At 40.5% G+C, this 20,685-nt stretch overlaps 1 protein-coding gene across 1 annotated transcript in view; it reads right to left on the bottom strand.

Annotated features, from left to right (window-relative positions):
- Positions 1–20,685, bottom strand: part of COL4A6 (collagen type IV alpha 6 chain) — a 289,590-nt gene that overhangs the window by 166,430 nt on the left and 102,475 nt on the right. The window contains exon 3 of the mRNA XM_087813319.1: positions 13,694–13,777. Coding sequence (XP_087669445.1) covers positions 13,694–13,777 — 84 coding nt within the window. The remainder of the gene's footprint in view (positions 1–13,693; positions 13,778–20,685) is intronic.

Genomic DNA, 20,685 nt, shown 5'->3' with positions numbered 1-20,685 from the left:
GTGGTGGGGGTGGGAGGGGAAGCGAGAGACATTTGAGGACTTTCAGTTTGGAAGTGGGTCCAAACTTTCCAGGCTGTGTTTGTTTTTGTGTTGTGTTTGTTTCTTCCCAACTGCTTTCTTCTATCACTAAAGGCCAGCAGCCACTCTGGTTTGGGCTGTGAACATGGCAGCGTGGTGGGTCAGTGGTTCATGACTGCCCTGAGCCACTCCATGGAGGGTGGCAGCTTCTTCGTTGTGCTGCTGAAGAAATTTTGTTACTTCTGCTGGAACCACCATCTCCTGCCTGGTCAGGCAGGTCCCCTTCTCTTGGTGGTAGCCTTGTGAACTTACCCTGAGAGGGCCACTCTGAGACTCTCACCAGCCAGGTGCCTTGGGGCTGGTTGGGGTGGGAGTTGGCACTGACCTTGGGGATCCTGAGAGGGAACTTCTGGGGATGTTGTGAAGAACCTTTGAAGGCCCCAGGGTCAGATCAAGTTCCTCTCAGGAACCTGGGAAACTGGGACTGAGGGAGGCCCTGTGGGGGTGGTTTGCCATTAGGCTGTAAATGAGCCTCAAGGAAAGGAGGGGGAGGGGCTCTGTGACACCCCATGCTCTGGTTCCTCCAAGGGACCTTGGAGGACTTCAAGCCAGGCTCTTCATTTCACAAGGGAGGGAGGAGACAGGCTTCTATCCTGCTCTAATAACTCGAGCTAGGTTTGGACTAGATTTGGAAAGTAAAACTCAGAGAGAAGTTTGTCTTACTCTGGGGCCAATCACTGGAGCCATGGGTCCCCACTTCCAATAATGAATTTTGTCAGGTCACTAAACTCCTCAAAACCCAGCCTATGTTATGCATCATGGAACTGCAGGTGTTTTTGTGCTGGTGAGCCTCCCTGAATCTTTATGTTTCTATCTGTGTAAGGGTGGGTACCTTTGCAGTTTGTAGGGATCAATATTAGTATCTGTTTGGATATATAGGTTTAGGTATATTTCTGAGTTCATGGACTGTCTGAATGGGTTTTAAGAATAATAAATGTTGCTCTAAATGGACATGTGTGGCTTTTTCTTCTATGTATGCTCAGTTAATAATTCTTCAGTGGACTTGCAAAGTCTATGTTTAACCCCTGGCTCCCTTCCCTCCGAGAGCTTTGTGAAGTTTAAGGCTCTGTTCTTACAGCAAAGGGGCCCTGTCTGGGGAGCTTGTTCAGACCTGTCTCTTCCTTTTGTTTGCTTTCTTTTTGTCTCTCTCTGGGGAAACCTGGCTCCTGAACCCTGGTTACCCTTCATTCCATTCTGGGCCCCACAGCATGTTTCTCCACAGCTCCCTTCTTTGCACATAGCTTTACTGGCAGTCCCCCAGCAACATGTGAAGGGGGCAGCAATCACTGACTGGTGTCAGCTCCAAGCAGGAACCCAACTAAAATAGTGGAATGCCAAGTCACTACAATTACTTGAACTAGCAAAGACATGTACAGGGACAGACACCATGGTTTCTTTGATATGGATGATAACCAAACATATATATTGATCTCCCTGGGGTTCAAAGAAATTAACATTTTTCTTTGCTTTTCAAAAATTAAAGAGTAAAACTAAGTTTGTAAAGCTGAGGATACAAAGTGTAAAAGCTGTCACAGCAGAGTCAAGTGCACAGTTAGAGTCTGCTATGATCACAGCTGGTAATTCAGGATAAGGGCACAATTCTTATCCTGGTAATTCAGGATAAGGTAGTTTGTAGATTTCTCTGCTGACCAAGTTTAAGAATCTGTCTTATGTGCAACAATGACTTCCTTCTTTTATGATTCCTCAAGCCCTACCTTTCATTCATAACTTCCACAACAAAATGTGTCAAGTAGGAAACAGACCCTCTTTCATAATCCAGTGAGTTAGTTTTCTCACTGGCACTGTAGTATCTGCAGGAGCTTTTAGCATCCCATGGAGAGAAGCACCTCATAGTCCTCTCTGTACTCAAGACAGGGTCACTTCAGAGCTTCTGATTCCACTTGGGTTTGTGATGAATTTTCCTTAGTTGGGATCAGTAGGAACTAACCAGTGAAGATACTGGTTTCCAAACAGTTACACGAATGTGAAGGAAAAGAACTAGCACGATCTTGCAACTGACTAAAAAATAGAAGGGTGACACATTCATCTAAAACGAAGACTAGCCCTCATCATCAAATCACAAGATTAGGTAAATGTGGATGTCTGTCTGCCTGTGTGTGTTCAAGGTTGAAAAGAATCATTTAAAGAAAGATAGGAACTGAGCAGCAGAAAATGCAAACTTTCCATTTTGTTGTGCTAGGGAATTTTGGACATGACAGCCTCTAAAAATAGGGAGTGTCCTATTTTCCTATCATGTCTCTCACTCCAATCCATCCTGCACAACTCCCACCAAGATAATCTTCCTAAGAAACAATTTTGTCACTATATTTTAAAAAAGAGTTGCTTAATCATTCTAGTCCATACCAATATCTCCTTTTGAGGACTTGTGCTCTGGCATTCAGACTTTCAATCCAGATGCAGTGTTGTGTAGTTAAGCACTGCTGTGTGTGTGTGTGTGTATGTGTGTGCGCTTGTGTGTGGTCTCCATAAATAGAGGTCCAGTGTTTATAACATGTTTGCACTCCCCACAGTGCCTGCACCAATATGTAGCCCCCGGGATGCTTTTTTTTCCCTTAATCCTCACCTGAGGATAATTTTTCTATTGATTTTTAGAGAAAGTGGAAAGGAGAGGGGGAAGGAGAGAGAGAGAGGAGAGAGAAACACTGATGTGAGAGAGACACATCGATTGGTTGCCTCCTGCATGCACCTCAAACTGCGGCTGAGGATCAAATCTACTACCCAGGTATGTGCTTTTGACCAGGATTCAACCCCACGACTCTTTGGTGTGTGGGCCAACACTCTACCACTGAGTCACACCGGCCAGGGCCCATATTGCTTTTTAAATGTTTGTCTAGTGGGCTTGAACCTCACGCAACACAACAAAAAAATTGAAATGCAGAGCATAGTCTAGGATCTGTACCTCTATAAGTAAAGGTGGTCATTAAATAATTGTCCATGTGCCTCATTTGTTAAAATAAAAGCTTTTTTGAAAAGATGATAGTGAAGCAAATTTCTGCAAAGTAATGCACATTTTTCCCACTGACTCATACTGTAACTTAAGAGAAACGCCTTGCAATTAATTTTGTTAAACATTCTTGGAAGACTTCCATTAATGCAAGTCTTTTCAGAATAGACACCAAATTACTTTCTTGACATATACTTGGTAAGTTCATCTACATGCATTTCTAACTCTGTTGCAGTGGAGTTCCATACAGTGAGTGGCCTATATACAGGAACAGACCTGAATCAGAGCTGTAAAAAACTGATGTGACTCCTCACAAAACTTATAATCACAGATGAAAGCTGGCCTTTTCATATGCATGAATTTCATTTTTTTAGCTCTTAAAAGACATGGATGTTAGGAAAACATTTTAAAACCCAAACAAGGATATAAACACGTGTTACACAAGTAGCCAGAAGTTACTTTTCACTGGGCCAGGGGAAAAATAATTGATTTGTTGATATCTGGTCTACATCTTCCTAGCAGATTTTCTTCATTACAAGTATTCCTTCATTCACAACGATCCAACCACAATGAGCTTAGCTGATTATGACCCCACGGGATAATGAGCCCATTCGACATGGCAGAGAGAACAGTGAGTAGGGGGATAGAATATTTGATTCAAATCTCAACAATGCCGCCTACATGGGACCTTGGGAAATAATTTTAACCTCTCTGAAACCAATTCTTCTAAGTCTTTTCATATTTAAAGCAAGGGAAAGAACATTCACAAGCATGATGGGAAAGTCTTTTATAAACTATATGCCACTTGAGGTTTGGATCCAACCTCCCAAGCTCAAGATTTTATGATTTTTAAATTTCTTTGCTGTCTCACTTCTCCCAACTTATGAAATCCCCATTGCTTAATTTTATATAAAGTTTTCAAGGTGAGGCTCTAAAGTTGGCATGGTTGTTCTACAGGGAAAGAGCAAGAGGTATAGGAATAGTTATTTTTCTCTTCAATGTTCTTTTGCCTCTGTTTAGGGGTCCCCATTTATTTAAATATGGTATAGGCCAGTGGTCTCCAAATATTTCTAATTGGACACACTTTTCAGTTAAAAAAGCCTGAGCATGCCATATATACATATATATGCATGTATGTGTATGAAATATATACATGTCCTACTCTACATATATATGTACATACATATATTATGAAACACACACAATAAATAGAAATTGAAAAGGGTGAGATAAAGATGAAATAAATAACATGTCAAATATCTTGTTAATCATGATGGCTTTTTATATTATTAGTTAGCATTTCAAGGCACAATATACACTTAAGGCAAGATCTTCCATTATTTAGAATGGTTGTAAATCCATATTTCATGTAGTCTTCTTGATTATTTTTGCATTCCCTTTTTGCCAACTTCTTGTCAGGTAAAATTAGATTATTGTTGGTTTTACCTCATAATAAGGCTGGTGAAAAACTCTAGAAGTAGGAGAAGTGTGAGCACTGCCATTTTCATATGCTTACATTATCAGTATTATCTCCAATACATGGTTTATTTGCAGGAATCTTCTTAAGTCACTTGTCCATTTTGTGAGGGTCAATGCAGTTAGATAATATAGTCTATGAGTCCACTTAACTGGAATCATGATTATATGAGTAATATAGAATAGCAACATCTCTGATATACATACATCATAGAATAGCAACATCTCTGGTATATATACAGAAAAAAAATGAGGGCCTCAGGATTACCCCTTCCATCTTGTGGGTTCCCACTTTTCCCTCAGAATACCTTACAAAGTATATGTAACAGGAAAGCTGAGGACAGAGCCACCTGGAGAGGGTGCCAATGACAATATATCTACACATTTGAAATGATTAATAATAATAGTTATTATTAATAATTAATCAGTAATAATAATGACTATTTTTACATAGCACTTAGTGTACTACACACTGTTTGAAGCACTTTACATAAATTAAATTATTTAATCCCAAGTTTAAGTTATTTCTATATTTTCTCAATTTAAATGGAAATAGAAGTTGTAATATTTTCTTTTGCACCCCAATGGATGGACTCACATGTGCCACCATGCCCACCCCCAATTCTGGAGACCATTGATCCAGGCTCTGAGGTTTAAAATATCTGGATAAGTGGATGTTTCCATAAAGTACATCACAGCAACTCTTTCCAATATCCTGCTGTTGTAGTTTCATGCCTGCTGATAGACGGCAAAAAACAGGGACTAGTGACACAGGCTGTAAGTCTAGTCAACTGGAAGCAGAGGGGAAAAACTGGGTTAGGAGTCCCTGATGGGGAAAATGGAAATGAAAGATGGAGAGCTAGAAGTGCTCCAGTGAGAGGGAGAAAAGCCTGGAAGGAGAAAGGAGAAGTTAGACACCAGGGAGGAAAAAGAAAACAAAGAGAGGAAAGGGGTAAATAGTTGGAGAGGGAAGGTGAAGGCAGACTCTAAGAGGAGAGGATATGCCACACATTGGCATGCAAGATGCTTGGTCACCCATATCTTGATATCCAGTGTCTATGATATATAGATCATCAGGGCCAATACAAGGAAAACAGCTTTCCCTGAAGATTTGTGCACACAATTGCTCCCCAGGTATGCAGAGTGAACCTCCTCTTCTCATCAGAGAGGAACACGCAAATTATTCAATCAATGCAAGGATAAAACAATGCTAAACCTAAAGAATGGGTCTCTAAAACTAGAACTGCAGAAATAATTCCTAAGCAAGGCAGGGAAGATATTTTGGGAGTATGGGTGATGAGGAGATATCCTTATGATTCTTTTCAAATCACACCAGCCATGGCCAAGGACAGAGAGCACTCTACATTCCTGCAGGATTACAGGACCTGTCAGGACTTTAGCTGTTAGAAACTTCCAGCATCAGCAGTAAAAAAGCCACTGCAAGTGACTTACATCGAGGAAGCTACCAAGACAACACTCCAGAGGGTAGAACACTGTCAAACATTGCTCTCCACATCTCACTGCAACACTAGAAGGTATGATAAGACACTCTAGAGGCAAGGAACTGTCACGGTACAGTAACATGGAGTCTGACTTAAATCATCAGAACTGGTGGTTCTTCAAGATTATCCAGGCCCAAACCCTCATTTTACTTATGGGTAAATTGACACCCTAAGGAGAGAAAGCACCAGCTCAATGTCATCCAGTTGTCAAAGCTCAGACGTGGCACTTAGGTTTCCAGATATCTAAAGAAGTGCTCTTGACTCTGCACCTGTGTATTTATCTCTTTCCCCAGCTGCCTGGCTCCTCTCTAACTAAAGCCTCCCTCACTAGCACAGATAAAATATCTCCCAAAGCCCAAACTGCCCCATTATGATCTAAGAAGGGATTACGATAACCTTGAACATCTGTTGGGCTACAATTGCATCTTGATTCAGTGCAGAGACACTAAATTTTAACATTATCATCATTATCATCAATTATCCTCAACTGAAATAACTATATTTAAATACACAAGGACCCTTGGTTTTTCACCTCCCTACCCTACTGCCACCCAATGGCTACTTCCTTGCACAAACATTATCCTTCTCCCCCACAAGGAAGAGGAACAAGGGAAATTGAAGACCAAAAACTTTGCATAAGGTTAAGAGGCTTTAAGCAAAAGGTTTGGTGGAGGGGAGGGTGAAATAAATGTCAAAAAAGAAAGTGTGTGATTATCTTCGACACAATTATTCATGAATGTTCTCATCTTGGAGGAAGAACAAGTTGCTGGGAGTAAAACAAAAACATTTTGCCAACTCCCTTACATGGGTAGGCACAGAATAAGAAGAAATCAGACAAAAGAGGAGATCAGGTTCAAACCTCAGAGGAGTTAGGCAGAGCAGATTCACAAAGTAAGCTGCAGGAACCAGAGTGTGGGAAAGGGCTAGGACCCTTACAGCTAGCTAACAGGACCTAAAGAAATATATGAAAATAACTGTCATGGATCTTTGCCTTCTTTTAGCAGAAAGGAATCCCCCCTAGACAGGAAACTCTCATTTGCTTCACAGCAACCTTACAGCTAATCCAGGATGTGGAGAGTACGACTGGAACCATAACCATCCAGATTGGCTGATTGGTTGGTCAGTCCTTCATGAAACAGTTTGTAATGCCTACTGCCTCTGCAGAGACTAAGACCTAGTGTCTGCCCTTTAGGAGTTAAGATTGTGGAGTGCAGACAAGACGCTGTAGTTCAGCATTAAAGAAATGATGAAAAGAGTAGATAACGTGAGCCTTGCTGATAGTGGAAAGCTTCATGAGGAGGTGAAGTCTGTGTTCGGTTTTAAACAATGAGTACATAGAAGCAAGTCAGCAGAGAAAGGGTAGATCTAGGGATGTAAATGGGGGTAGCAGGTGTAAAACCTGGAACATATTAAAAAACATAGCAGGTTCTGTGAACTGTAAATACTTCACTTCACGTTATGGTTTTGTTTTGTCTCCTGAAAATGGAGACTATTAGTGATGACAGATAATGTCGGAGAGATGATAAAGGGCTAGGCAATGGAGGACTTTGTAAACATATTAGAGTTAAGATTTTATTTGAGATTTATGGGAAGCCATTGAAGAATTTTAAGCAAGAGTTTCATAATTTCATAATTACACTTGTGTTTTGGCAAGATTATGACAGTGGATTGGCAAGTGGATGGAAAAGGGTGAGACTGGAAGTTAGAAGGCCAGTCTGGAGGCTATTATGGTAGTTCATGCAAGAAATTATACAAGCCTGCTTTGGAGAAATAGGTATGGAATAAAGTGGATGGATTTGAGCTCTATTTATGAAGTTAAATGGACAGAATTTGATGATGAATTAGAGATGATTGTGAGGAAAGGAAAGAGGAGACAAGAATGACCCCCAGGTTTCTGACTTAAACAATGGAATGCATGGTTGGGGCCATTTGCTGAAAAGGGGAAGAGATAAGTAGGACATGGGAAGAAACACATCTGGTGGGGGTTGATGGTTGAATTCTGTATGAGATATGTTTATGGCGCCAGTGAAAATCTTAGCAGAGATGTCCACCAAGAAATTGCCAATACTGACAAGAAGCTGAGGAGAAAGGTCTGAGCTAGAGATGAAGATATAATATTTATCACGGCACAGGTGGTAGCTTAAATCCCTGGAATGTATGAAACCTCACTGTGGGAGACCTACAGTGAGAAGTGGGATGAGGACCGAAACTTGGGGAGTCCCATAAAAGTAGGAAAACAACTAAGAGAGAATAGCATTATGAAATCTGTAATTAAGAAATCCAACACTACAATTCCCAGTCAGGGCACATGCTTGGGTTGCGAGCTCAGTCCTCAGTGGGGGGCATGCCGGAGGCAGCCGATCAATGGCTATCTCATCATTGATGTTTCTATTTCTCTCTCCCTTCCTCTCTCTGAAATCAATAAAAGCATTAAAAAAAAAAAAAAGAAATCCAATAATCCAATACTACAAAGTGTTTCATGAAGGACTAACCAACCAACCAACCAGCCAATCTGGGTGGTTATGGTTTCAGTCGTACTCTCCACATCTTGGATTAGCTGTAAGGTCGCTGTGAAGCAAATGAAAGTTTCCTGTCTAGGGAGGATTCCTTTCTGCTAAAAGAAGGCAAAGATCCATGACAGTTATTTTCATATATTTCTTTAGGTCCTGTTAGCTAGCTGTAAGGGTCCTAGCCCTTTCCCACACTCTGGTTCCTGCAGCTTACTTTGTGAATCTGCTCTGCCTAACTCCTCTGAGGTTTGAACCTGATCTCCTCTTTTGTCTGATTTCTTCTTATTCTGTGCCTACCCATGTAAGGGAGTTGGCAAAATGTTTTTGTTTTACTCCCAGCAACTTGTTCTTCCTCCAAGATGAGAACATTCATGAATAATTGTGTCAAAGATAATCACAAACTTTCTCTTTTGACATTGGTTTCAGGAACAGAGAGATTCAGGGGAGAATGAGGTACCTCATGCAGCAGAGAAGTCAAGGAAGATACAAATGAAAAATGTTCATAGGATTTGGCAACAAGCAAGTCAGTGGTGACCAGTATTAGCAGTGAGGAGGGCTGCAGCTCATAGAGGGCTGCAGAGTGAGTAGGCAATGAAGGGAAGAAGCTTTGTACAGGCAGCTGGAGCCAAGGCACCAGTGAGCTGACACAGGGAACACCAGCTGTTTGCAGGAGGAGAGTAAATTGAAAGACTAGTGGTTAATGCACTTGGGCTCTGGAATTTGTGGGAAATACATTTTGTGACAAAGAAGTGGCAAAATACAGACAGGAGATAAGGAATTAAGAACCCTAGGCTCCTTCTCTTTAAACTCAGGCTTGCCTTATAAACTTTTTATCTCGGACATAGCTTCCCAAGCTATACATCTGGAGCAAATAGTCCTTATCTAAGGGAGAATTCAAACATTCCTTGCAGTTTGGTGTTATTGTAATAGTGGTCCTTTATAAGGCATGGATAATTAGGAGCTCACCATGCTATATATTAACAACAGAACAGTGTTAAAACAGGGAGACCCCTAAAATAGTATCAAGGAATAGTAGGCTCAGAACAAAACAAATAGTCCTGCCTGCTCCCAACTCAGACAAACACCGATGGAGCACAATGCTTTCAAATCCAGTAGGGGAAAAGGGAAGGGATAGAAATGTCAACCTGAAATGGTTTATTCAATCCAATGGCAGAAAAACAACAACAAAAAAACAACAACAACAAACAAACAGGGAAGAGAACAACTCAAAAGAGTGGTTCTTCTAGATAATAACACCTACCCCCAAGAAAGAAAACTGAAGTTAAACATTAAATCCAAATTTAAATATGCAGGGGAAAGCCCCTTTCTTTAACATTACTAGGGATGCATTAAAGTTGACATTTCCCTAATGTAGGTTAATAAGGTTGATCCATTAACAGGCTAGTGATCTTGGGCAAATCACATATCAGTTTATTTGTAGCATACAGATAATAATACAGACTCTAGGAAGAGAAGATGCTTTAGAAAGTACAAAGTAATGTACCAACACTAGGAAAGGGTTTTTACCAGATAAAGCATACTTTCGAGAAATCAGTTTGTGATAGCTTAAGGCAAAAAGGGTTGGATTGCAGGTGTGCAGGAGTGCTAGGTGTTGTGTAAATGTCCTAGTCAGTTCAAGAGGACTTTGGCAAAGGAAAAGTACACACTGCCCAGCAAGTTATGTGCTTGATGTCTCTCCAAGTCAGGAGGCAGGCCTGCCAAGGGCTGCAGTGTATCTCAGGATGACCCAACATTCAGTTCCCCTCCCAGCTTGCAGAGCTTGAGAGGAACAGCTTGAAATCCAAATGGGGCCCTCTTCTTAGCTAAGGAAAACAGTCTCAAATCTTTCTGACATCTGCACAAAAGGAGTTCTGAGGGGCTGCCCTGCAGGGTCAACAGTGTTGGGGCCAGTTTAAACAATCTTGCTTGGCCCTGGGAACGTAAGACTGTAGGGAGGATGACAAAAAGGGACCTGGTGTTGTGTCGGCTTCAAGCATCTGTGTTCACAGGATCTGCTCCATGAGTACTGGCTTCCTGATGTAACTTGGGAAATAGGACATCCCTGCTCTTCACTCATGAAATACAGTTTGGTCTGGTTCAATAACCCTGACCCAGAAACTTCAGATTTCACAAATAAACTTTTCAAAACATGTTCAACTGTGTGGACTCAGTCCTTTAAATATTGAAGAAAAAAATGTGTGGTGATATTTTATTTCCTCCATCCCACACCCCTTCAACCACTCATGTTTTCGAAGGAGAAGACAGACTTGGGTTCCAGATGTTTGGAATCCAAACGAGGGCTCCTTGCAGAGGAAATCCATTGCCTTCTATCTTCAAAGATCAAAATCTCATCCAAGGGTTAAACAATGAGGTCATAGTAGGCATGTTTGCCTGGTATAGAACTAACTTCCATTCAGATATATATTAAATTTTTCTACTTATTTTGTTGTTGTTAATCCTCACCCAAGGGTATTTTTTCCATTGATTTTTTAGAGAGAGTGGAAGGGAGGGAGGGAGTGGAGGAGAGAGCCATGTGAGAGAGACACATTGATTGGTTGCCTCCTGCGTGTGCCCTGACCAAAGCCAAGGATTTAACCTGCAGCTCAGTTATGTGCTCCTGACTGGGAATCAAACTTAAGGCCCTTCGGTGCTTGGGCCCACACTTTAACCACTTAGCCACACCAGCCAGGGCTGAAATTTTCTACTTTAAAAGGCTCCTGAACCCAATAAACAGTCCAAAGCTGCTTCTCATTTTCCTGGCTGTGGGTTCTGACTAACTGCTTCCTGTCCCCACAACCAATCAGGAAATGCAAATTTTGTGTCAAATTTCAAATCTCAAGTGCTTCCCCTTGTGCAATTTTTATTTGCCATATCTTTGCAGATGTAAAGTAAGTCAATAAGAATCACCCCTTAGTAAAGTGGATAGAGGACATGGCCAGGAAATTCACTGAAGAAACACAAACATACAATGAATATGTGAAAAGATGCTTAAACTCATGTGTAGTCTGGGAATTGGGATGATTTTCACCCACATTAGAAAAATATGAAGTGCTGGCAAGGGTGTAGAAACATGGGCACTCTTCTACAATGCTGATTCAAGTGTAAATTGGAATAGATACTTTGTGGGATAACTGAGCATCAGCGTTAAAAATTAAAAATGCCTATTATACTTGTATCTGGTAATTCTGACCCTTAGTATCTATGCTTGAGATGCGTACAAGGTGGCTTGTTCAAGGATTTCTACCATAGCACTACCAATAGCAAAACTTTATAACAACCTAAATGTTCATCAAAAGGGGAATGGCTAGACTAAACTATGGGGTAGAGAAGATCTTAAGGACATAGTAAGTGGAAAACAACAACAAAAACACACACAAAATAAGGCACAGAATACACACACACACACACACATGATTATATTTTGAGGAAAAAACAGAAAATGAAACTGTTTTTACACATAGTTGTACATATCTCTGATTATATACAGAAAAAAAACCAGAAAGACAGCAGTGGGACTGAGAGAGCATCGAGGGAGACTTTTGCGTTGTCTTCATTGCTTGCTGTGGAAGATGATTTGACTTTGGGTGGTGGGCACACAATGCAATATACAAAGGTTGGCAAAAGCAGGTTTACAGTTGCAACACAAATAAATGATACAAGAATAAATTGTGTTTCATGTACTCACAACTGTAAGCCTACTTTTATCTATCCTTGTACAGATCATGTACCATAAAAATGTACTTGAAACCTATATAATCTTATTAACCAGTGTCACTCCAATAAATTTAATAAAAATAGAAAAAAGAATGTATTCATATATTTATTGTAGAATTATTTTTTCTAAAGTGTTTTCTGGTTGTAGATCAGAGGCAAGGGTATGGGTCTCGGTGGCAACACTGAACATAACTTACCTGGGAGGCAGCAGTGGGTAAAGTAAATAAGGGAGAAATAAAAAGACTCAGGTAATAGTCCAAATTTGTCATCAATTTGCTGTGTGACCCCAGGAAGTCATTTTCCTTTTCAGAGACTGTACAATTAGTAGATAAGATGAGGAGCTCATTAAGCTACCTTCCTTTTCTGATATTTTATTATTCTCTAAGTCTATGCCTTTAATGTAGAATGGGTCTGGTTATTTTTGATCAGGAGATGGCTTTTTATTCTCTTCTTCAAATTCTGGCATAGTTTGACATTTCACTTTACTGCAAATAGAAGATAATGAAACAGAAGGTGGAACGGTCACTCTGTTCCCTGTTTGGCTATGTTTTTGAGGGTCTTGTTGAGTTGTTTATGCTACCTTCCTTTGACTGTGTAAGTTCTTAGGCTTGTTTGAGTGTTATGAACGTGCAAATACAGTGCTGGAAGTAGAAAGATCTGAATTACATAGTGTGGCCATAAATTCTGGAAACATTTATTTTTTTTTACAGATTGAGCCCCCTTGAATACTTTCCTGAGTTACACTTAAGATACAGGTCTATTCAGTGAAAATCAGAGATAGAAATCATCTGGGGTAACTCATCACATATGCATACACAAGGATTGACGGAAATGCTGCATCAATGCGCTGTGTTCATTGTAATTTGCACAACAATTTGAACTGTTCATTGCTAATAGGGGACACTACACTGAATATATTACATAATATTTTAAAACATAGCCTATGTTTTAATATAGTACTTATAAATCACTCTTTATGTATACTTACCTATAATTTTGGTCTTTATGGGTACCATGTACTTTTGATATTGGACGAGTCAGACCCCTACTCTGTAGATAACAATTGGACCACTTGGTCCCCAGAGTGATAGGAAATAACCACATAGATATAAATGAGCTATGACAATTTACACATATCTAGAAATATATCATAATCTGGTTCTACACAACCTAACTGGCTTTTGCAAATACTTCAGATGAAACTTTGAGGAAATCTTGGCATTAAGTTAATGAAGGAAACCTCTTCCTGGTCTCTCAGAGACTTTGACCAATTTACTTCTGCCTATTATTAGTTAGCAAAGCTTCTTCCAGCTGGTCCTCATTACTTTGCTTGTTCCACAGGGTCATAAGAGGAAATTCTAAGCAGTTTAATTCTAAAGAAAACCCACACACTTCAGATAACAGCTCCTGTGACAATTTGTCTTTCAACAATGAAAGAAGTAACTTACTCTCATTCCTTTCTCAGGAAAGCATTTACAGCCCCAACTGCAATCTTGGCCTCCACACGGCTTTCCATAGGATTTATTCTCTCCCTATTAAAAAAAAAAAAAAAAAAAAAAAAAAAAAAAAAAAGGAAGTTAGTAAACCATGCAAACCAAGAAACAATGTTGCTCCAAGGAACTTAACCCTTAGCCACAGTTCTCCTAACCAAGTAAATTTATTTGATGGTGCCATGAGTCATGTGAAATAAAAAGTCATCTTAAGCTAGCACCCTTTTAGGTCAGATTTATACCTCACCAAAAGCTACTTTGCTAGCTGGTTTATGGTCAGATACTCTGTCATTGGTAGAAATTCTAGTCACAAAATACAAAAGAATTTCTTTACATGGCGCTCAAAATAAACCCTTGATATATGCCGGTGCCCCACTGGACTTATGTATTTGTACTCATTGAGAAAGCAGTGCCTGTAACAGAGAATTTGAAAAAATATCAAGTGCTGAAATGTAATGATAGATGAAAATGAGCTCTGTACTCTGTTCTCAGAATTGTTCCACTCAGGCTCCACTTTCAACACATAATTCAAATCTTACAGTGGCACCTCTGTGCCCAGTTAGTTATAACCAAATTCTTCAGGTGGTATTGTACAGTATCCCTCAAACTGTCCAACTTCCTTCTTTCTTCTTTGCTTTGTTATGATGATGATGATTATCACTAGCTGAATTTCTACAAGACCCCCACAAGATGTGACATGTGCTGACCCTCTCCAACTTCATCTCTTCATTCTCTCCCTCTGCTTCAATCACACTGGTATTCATTCTATTCTTTAAAAAATTAAGCCTGTTTCTGCCTTGGGGCTTTTGTCCTAGCTGTTACTTCTGTCTGGAATGTTCTTCTCTTAGATGTTTTTTGTTGCTGGCCTCTTTTCATCATGCAGGTCTTAGTTAAATCCTGACCACTCAACCTAAGGTAGCCCCCAGTTACTTCCAATCATATCACTGTTATCTTTTCTACATTAACCATTCTGTCTGCCCCCACTAGAATGTAAACTTTCTGTTAGTAGGGACCTTATCTGTGTTGTCCAACATTGTATTTCCAATGTCTAAAATAGTAGATGGCACATAAGGAATGTTTGATGACCACATGACTAGAGCTGGAACTTGAACCCAAGTCTAACTCCAAGGTCTTGACCTTAGCCCTTATGCCTTAGTGTTTTCTAAGTCCTTTGTCTACCAGCCCCTTAATGTGAAAACTCAAAAATGAGGAAACTGCCATTCTGATCTTATCCACTTTGGAAAAAAAGCAAAACATAAATTCTAAATATTATCTGTAATAAGAACTTTATCTCTGGGATAGAGTTAATATCATCTTTTTTGGTTTAATGTTGGCAGTTTTTTTGTTTGTTTGTTTGTTTGTTTTTTAAAAAGAGAAAGTCATATTTATGAGCCAGCCTCACACTTAATCATTCTTGCCACTTTGTACTGTGAGCTTTTTCCTAATTTCCAAGGAACATTGGGAATTTCTCAGATGGTCTCATCTCTTTAGATAGTCCCACAACGCTTTATCACCACAACACCCAAGTAATAAGGTAGTGATGGCAGAGCTATGACAAAATATTGCTATTTTAGATTCCAAACACCTTTCTGGTATGCGGTATTTTATCTCTCTTATATGCTTTCGACATGTGACATGGTAAGTGCTATTATATACTTTGCAGTTTGTCCTCCATTTTATGATATATAGGGCAGGCAAGTTTTCATGAGTGAGATCTAGAGGTACTGTGTGAGGGGGAAACCAGGGGCTGGCACAGAAGAGAGAACAGAGAAACAGTGTAGCACTGAATATAACCTTCACCTATGTGTCATTTTGTCTAATGTTGAATACTATATTTATTCAGACAATGGATAATTTATATTTGTTTTTCCAAATATTTCTGTACTTTCCAAATAGTATTCAATGAGTATATATCATTAATAATAAGAAAAAACAATATATTACTAAATGATAAAAGTCATCCCCTTGAAATGAAGAGGACTCAATAGGCATTGCCAAAGTTGAAGTGGTATCTGTTTGGAACTATGGCCTACTTTCAAACAGTGACTTTTGGGTGTCCCATAAAAATCTGTTTATTGTGAATCAAAAGGTTCCTGATCTCTAGCATGAAGTAAAGGAGTTAAATAAGGCAGAGGAAGAATTCTAACAATAGGACCTGAACAGCATGGAGGGACCTGGAGAGTATTATGCTAAGTGAAATAAGCCAGGCAGAGAAAGTCAAGTATCACATGATCTCACTTATATGTGGAATCTAATGAACAAAATACATTGATGAACAAAATAGATCCAGAGACATTGAAGCACAGAATAGACTGACACATCTCAGAGGGAAGGCAGGGGTGGGGAGTGGGGGTGGAGAGATTAATCAAGAATTTATATGCAAGAGGAAACAAGACGGTGGCATAGGTAACAGCTGTACTCGCCACTTCCCATAACCACATCAAAATTACAACTAAAATACAGAACCACCATTACTCAGAACTTCCTGAAATCTAGCTGAACAGAGGCCCTACAACCAGGAAACTGAAAAAGCATCGAGACTGGTAGAAGGGGCGGAGACGCAGAGATGTGAGTGGATCCAGATTGGATAGCGGAGAAGCGGCCAGGGGCCCACACCCGGTGCCACAGTTTAAACCCAGGAGGGACATCTCAGTGGTGGAGGTTTCCTGGAGGAGCAAAGGGTCCCAGCCTCACATCAGGGCCCCCAGTCCAGGGCTCCAGGGCTGGGAAGAGAAATCCCCACAACTTTGGGCTGTGAAAACCAGCAGGGGCTATCGCAGAGGGTTGCGGAGGGTGCGGGAGTCCCAGGCAGCTCCTCTTAAAGGACCTGCGCACAGACTCAGACACCCTCTTCTGAGCCTGAGCACCAGCAGCAGCTTGAAAGGAACCTGGGACACTTGGGGAGGAACTAACCTGCCTGAAATTGGGGCGAGAGGTAGAGGGGCAGCTTTCTCCAAGGCAGAAGAGCTGGCAGAGGCCATTGCTCCTTTGGCGAGCCCTCCCCATGCACAGCAGGCAGGTAGGCGCCATATTTGAATCTCTAGCACCTGACTCACACCTTTGGCCCACCCCAGTGATTCTGATTCCTTGAGAACCCGCCCCTCCCTACCTGCAAGCTCATCCAAGCCATTTCCAGTGACTTTTCTATGCAAGCGGCCTCTTGAGTCTTATGCTTAGGACTTTCCTAAAGTCTCTCAAACAAACAGCAGCGTGTCTCATATGGCTTGATAAGTGGCCCCAGGCCTGGCACTAGTGGCTCATAGCCTGGCCTCTCCTGGACACCTCCAAGCCCAGCAAAGTAGCAGCCAACTACAATTTACTGTGCAGCTCATGCTGGGTGGCCCTGGGCAAGGCATTGGCAGACGCTGACTTTGCACCTCCCAGGAGGCCCCAGAGACAGTGTGCCTGGTAGTCAGACTCGACTACGCTCGATTACAACCCTATCACATCCACGAGTGACACACCAAGGGGCACACTTGGTGAACACCAAAGCTCCACTGAAGTAAATCCTGATCCATAAGGGTCTTGCCAGCATAGCAGCTCTTTGGCTGTAGTTGCAGCTGGTCCTCACAGCTAATTGGCCTGGGGGTCAGTTCCTCCCAGGGACACCAACAGCAACCAAGGCTCAACTACAACAGGACAGTGCACATAGCCCACACGGGAGCACCTAGAAGGCCCAGCTCAGGTGACTGGGGAGGCTGAGCCACTGGACCCTACAGGACACTTACTATACAAAGCCACTCTACAAATTCCAGGAGACATAGCAGCTCTACCTAATACATAGAAACAAACACCTGGGAGCAGCCAAAATGTGGAGGCAAAGAAACATGTCACAAAGGAAAGAACAGAAGAAATCTCCAGAAAAGGAACTAAATGACATAGAACTAAGCAAGCTAACAGATACAGAGTTCAGAATTTTGGTTATAAGGATGCTCAAGGATATTAGTAAGACTATTATGAAAACAAGTGAGACCATGGATGACCTAATAAAATACCTATCAGAAATGAAGGTTACATGAACAGAAATGAAAAATAATTTACAGGGAATCAACAGTAGAGTAGAGGACACTGAGAATCAAAGCAGCAATTTGGAACATGAGGAAACAAAAAAAACCCCACCGAATCAGAAGAGCAAAATGAAAAAAGAATCCAGAAATATGAAGATAGTATAAGGAGCCTCTGGGACAACTTCAAGAGGCCCAACATATGTATTATTGGGGTGCCAGAAGGAGAAAAAAGAGAACAAGAATTTGACAACCTATTTGAAAAAATAGATAACTTCCCCTATCTGGTGAAAGAAATAGACTTACAAGTCCAGGAAGCACAGAAGGTCCCAAACAAGAGGAGCTCAAAGAGGCCCACACCAAGACACATCATAATCAAAATGCCAAAAGTTAAAGACAAAGAGAGAATCTTAAAAGCAGTAAGAGAAAAGCAGTCAGTTACCTACAAGTGAGCACCCATACAACTGTCAGCTGATTTCTCAACAGAAACTTTGTAGGCCAGAAAGGAGTGGCAAGGAATATTCCAAGTGATGAAAAATGTGGAATTACAACCAAGATTGCTCTACCCAGCAAAGCTATCATTTAGAACTGAAGGTCAGATAAAGAGCTTCACAGATAAGAAAAAGCTAAAGGAGTTCATCACCACCAGACCTGCACTACAGGAAATTCTGAAGGGTCTTCTTTAAGAAGAAGCTAATGAACAAAAGAATCTGATGAACTAAATAGATCCAGAGACATTGACCCATGCAACAGACAATTAAATTCAGAAGGAAGAAGGAAGGGGTGTGGAGGGTGGGAAGAGATTAACCAAAGAAGTTATATGAATATATGCATAACCCATGGACACAGTCAATAACAGGGTGAAGGCCTGTGGGGGAGTCATTTGGGGGGAAAAATGGGACACCTGTAATACTTTCAACAATAAAGATAAATTAAAAAGAAGAATTTATATGCATATATGCATAACCCAAGAACACAGACAATAGTGTGGTAAAGGCCTGAGGGGGTCTGGGCAGGGTAATGGTGGAGGGGATCAATGGGGGAAAAAAGGGGGACATCTGTAATACTTTCAACAATAAAGATAAATTAAAAAAAAAAAAAAGAATGTTTCACTGTGACAGAGTAGTTATCTTTGAATTTTTGCCTATGGATATAAATCTGTATATTGAGATTGTTGCATTTTACTAAGTTTCTACAGAACCCTTAGCTATTGCAACTATATTTCTGAGAAGTTGATACCATAACAGAAAAAAGAATGAACAATATAGAAGACTAGGTAAATAAATTCCTATGTAGGTAGCTCTATTTCTATCAACACACATGCATGCCAATCTTTAAAAAAATTAAAAAGTATGTAGATTAAAAAAATGTAAGAAGCCGAAGTTATGTTTTCTTGGGAACTTGGCAGAAGAAGGAGGAAAAGACATCCAGCTAACAGACAGGAAAACATCACTGTCCTCTGTGACTGAGGAAAGTAACCAGAGAAACCTCACTGGCCACAAGCAATTTCCTGTAATGCCAGTTCTGGCAGTTCCCCCAGGAGTCTTCAATTACAGTGAGGAGGGAAGCATAAAAGGAGTGGCTTCCAGGGAACATGACAAGACAAGGCCCTGAGGACGTCTTTGCCCTAACCTGGTTTGTCTGGGTTCAGTCCAACCTTTGCTTAACCAGGCCGCGTCACTGGTGGTGTTCCCATGCTGGAATGCTCTGCCCCTTCCTCTCAAAATCCAACCCCTCCTTATACTCACAGAAAGTTAGAAGTGGAAAGGCCCTGAGAGATTATCTAGACAGTGGTTCTTAACTCTATCAGACAAGCACATCATTTTTATTATAAGTATTTATTATTCTTTCTTGCTATCCTGAAAAGAAATTCATAAGAATAAGTAACAATAAATATGTAGTAAATAATTTAAAACATATCATGCCATAATTGCATTGCAAAGAAAAAAAAGGTCATTTATAATGAAACAATACATATTTCAATATGTAAATGCTTAGACATGGCTATATTAGAAGATGTAATGAAACTGCCAGAGGCTAGCAAGTCGAGGCAGAATCACCATGAATGTGACAGCCTGCAGAAGCAGAAATATACTGAGAAATTGCACTAGTGACTCAAATACTATGGAGGGAGTTGCTTTTAGAGTGTTGATTCTCTGAAATGGTGAATAACTCATTGTAAAGTTCTGAAAATAATGGTTCAATTTTTCCTTTATTTACAGGATAATTTTAATCAATAATAATAAAACCATGAAAAATGTATTTCAATGTATCAAATGTGGTTATGTTCTAGGCTCAGATAATTATAAACAGCTTTCACCTTCATGAATATCCAGAGGTCTTTTAAGTGTACGGCAGAATGCAGGACAATTCTTTGCAGTGTACAGAACGCTATCATTCCTGACCATTACCTAACAGCCTTATCCAACCATTTGGACAGGCAAAAATGCCCTCACGATTTCCAAAATACCTCATGGTGGTAGGGCACATCTGTTGAGAAACACTAGCCTAAACCAAACCACCCATTTTACAGATGAGGACACTGCAGGAAATTACTTTGGCCCACGTCACACTGCTAGCTAGTGGACCCTAGCACTTCTAACCCTAATTCCACATTTTTTTCTACTATTCCATACCTCTCAAGGTCAAGCTCAAGTTCCATTTCTTCCATGATCATTTCAGCTCAGTGAAAAGATGATGCAGCACACATTATGTGTTCCTCTCACTGGGCAAGTGTCATATGTTCCTGTAGGACAGTCCTTGCATGTTCCTTAGGTTGCATGACTGAGAGTCTTGTTTTTTCAACCAAACAATAATGTTTATAATAGAAATGTCAACCTATTTTACCTGCTTGTATATCCCCACAATCTTAGAGGCAACCTATGTTCTAGCCATTATCTGAGACAATGTACCTTAGTAAAGCTCTGGAGTCAGTCTATATAGACA

Source organism: Miniopterus natalensis, chromosome X, assembly GCF_054644295.1.
Source record: "Miniopterus natalensis isolate mMinNat1 chromosome X, mMinNat1.hap1, whole genome shotgun sequence".
Lineage (NCBI taxonomy): Eukaryota > Metazoa > Chordata > Mammalia > Chiroptera > Miniopteridae > Miniopterus > Miniopterus natalensis.
The sequence above is the reverse complement of the archived record's forward strand: the minus strand, read 5'-3'. Positions and strand labels throughout refer to the sequence as shown.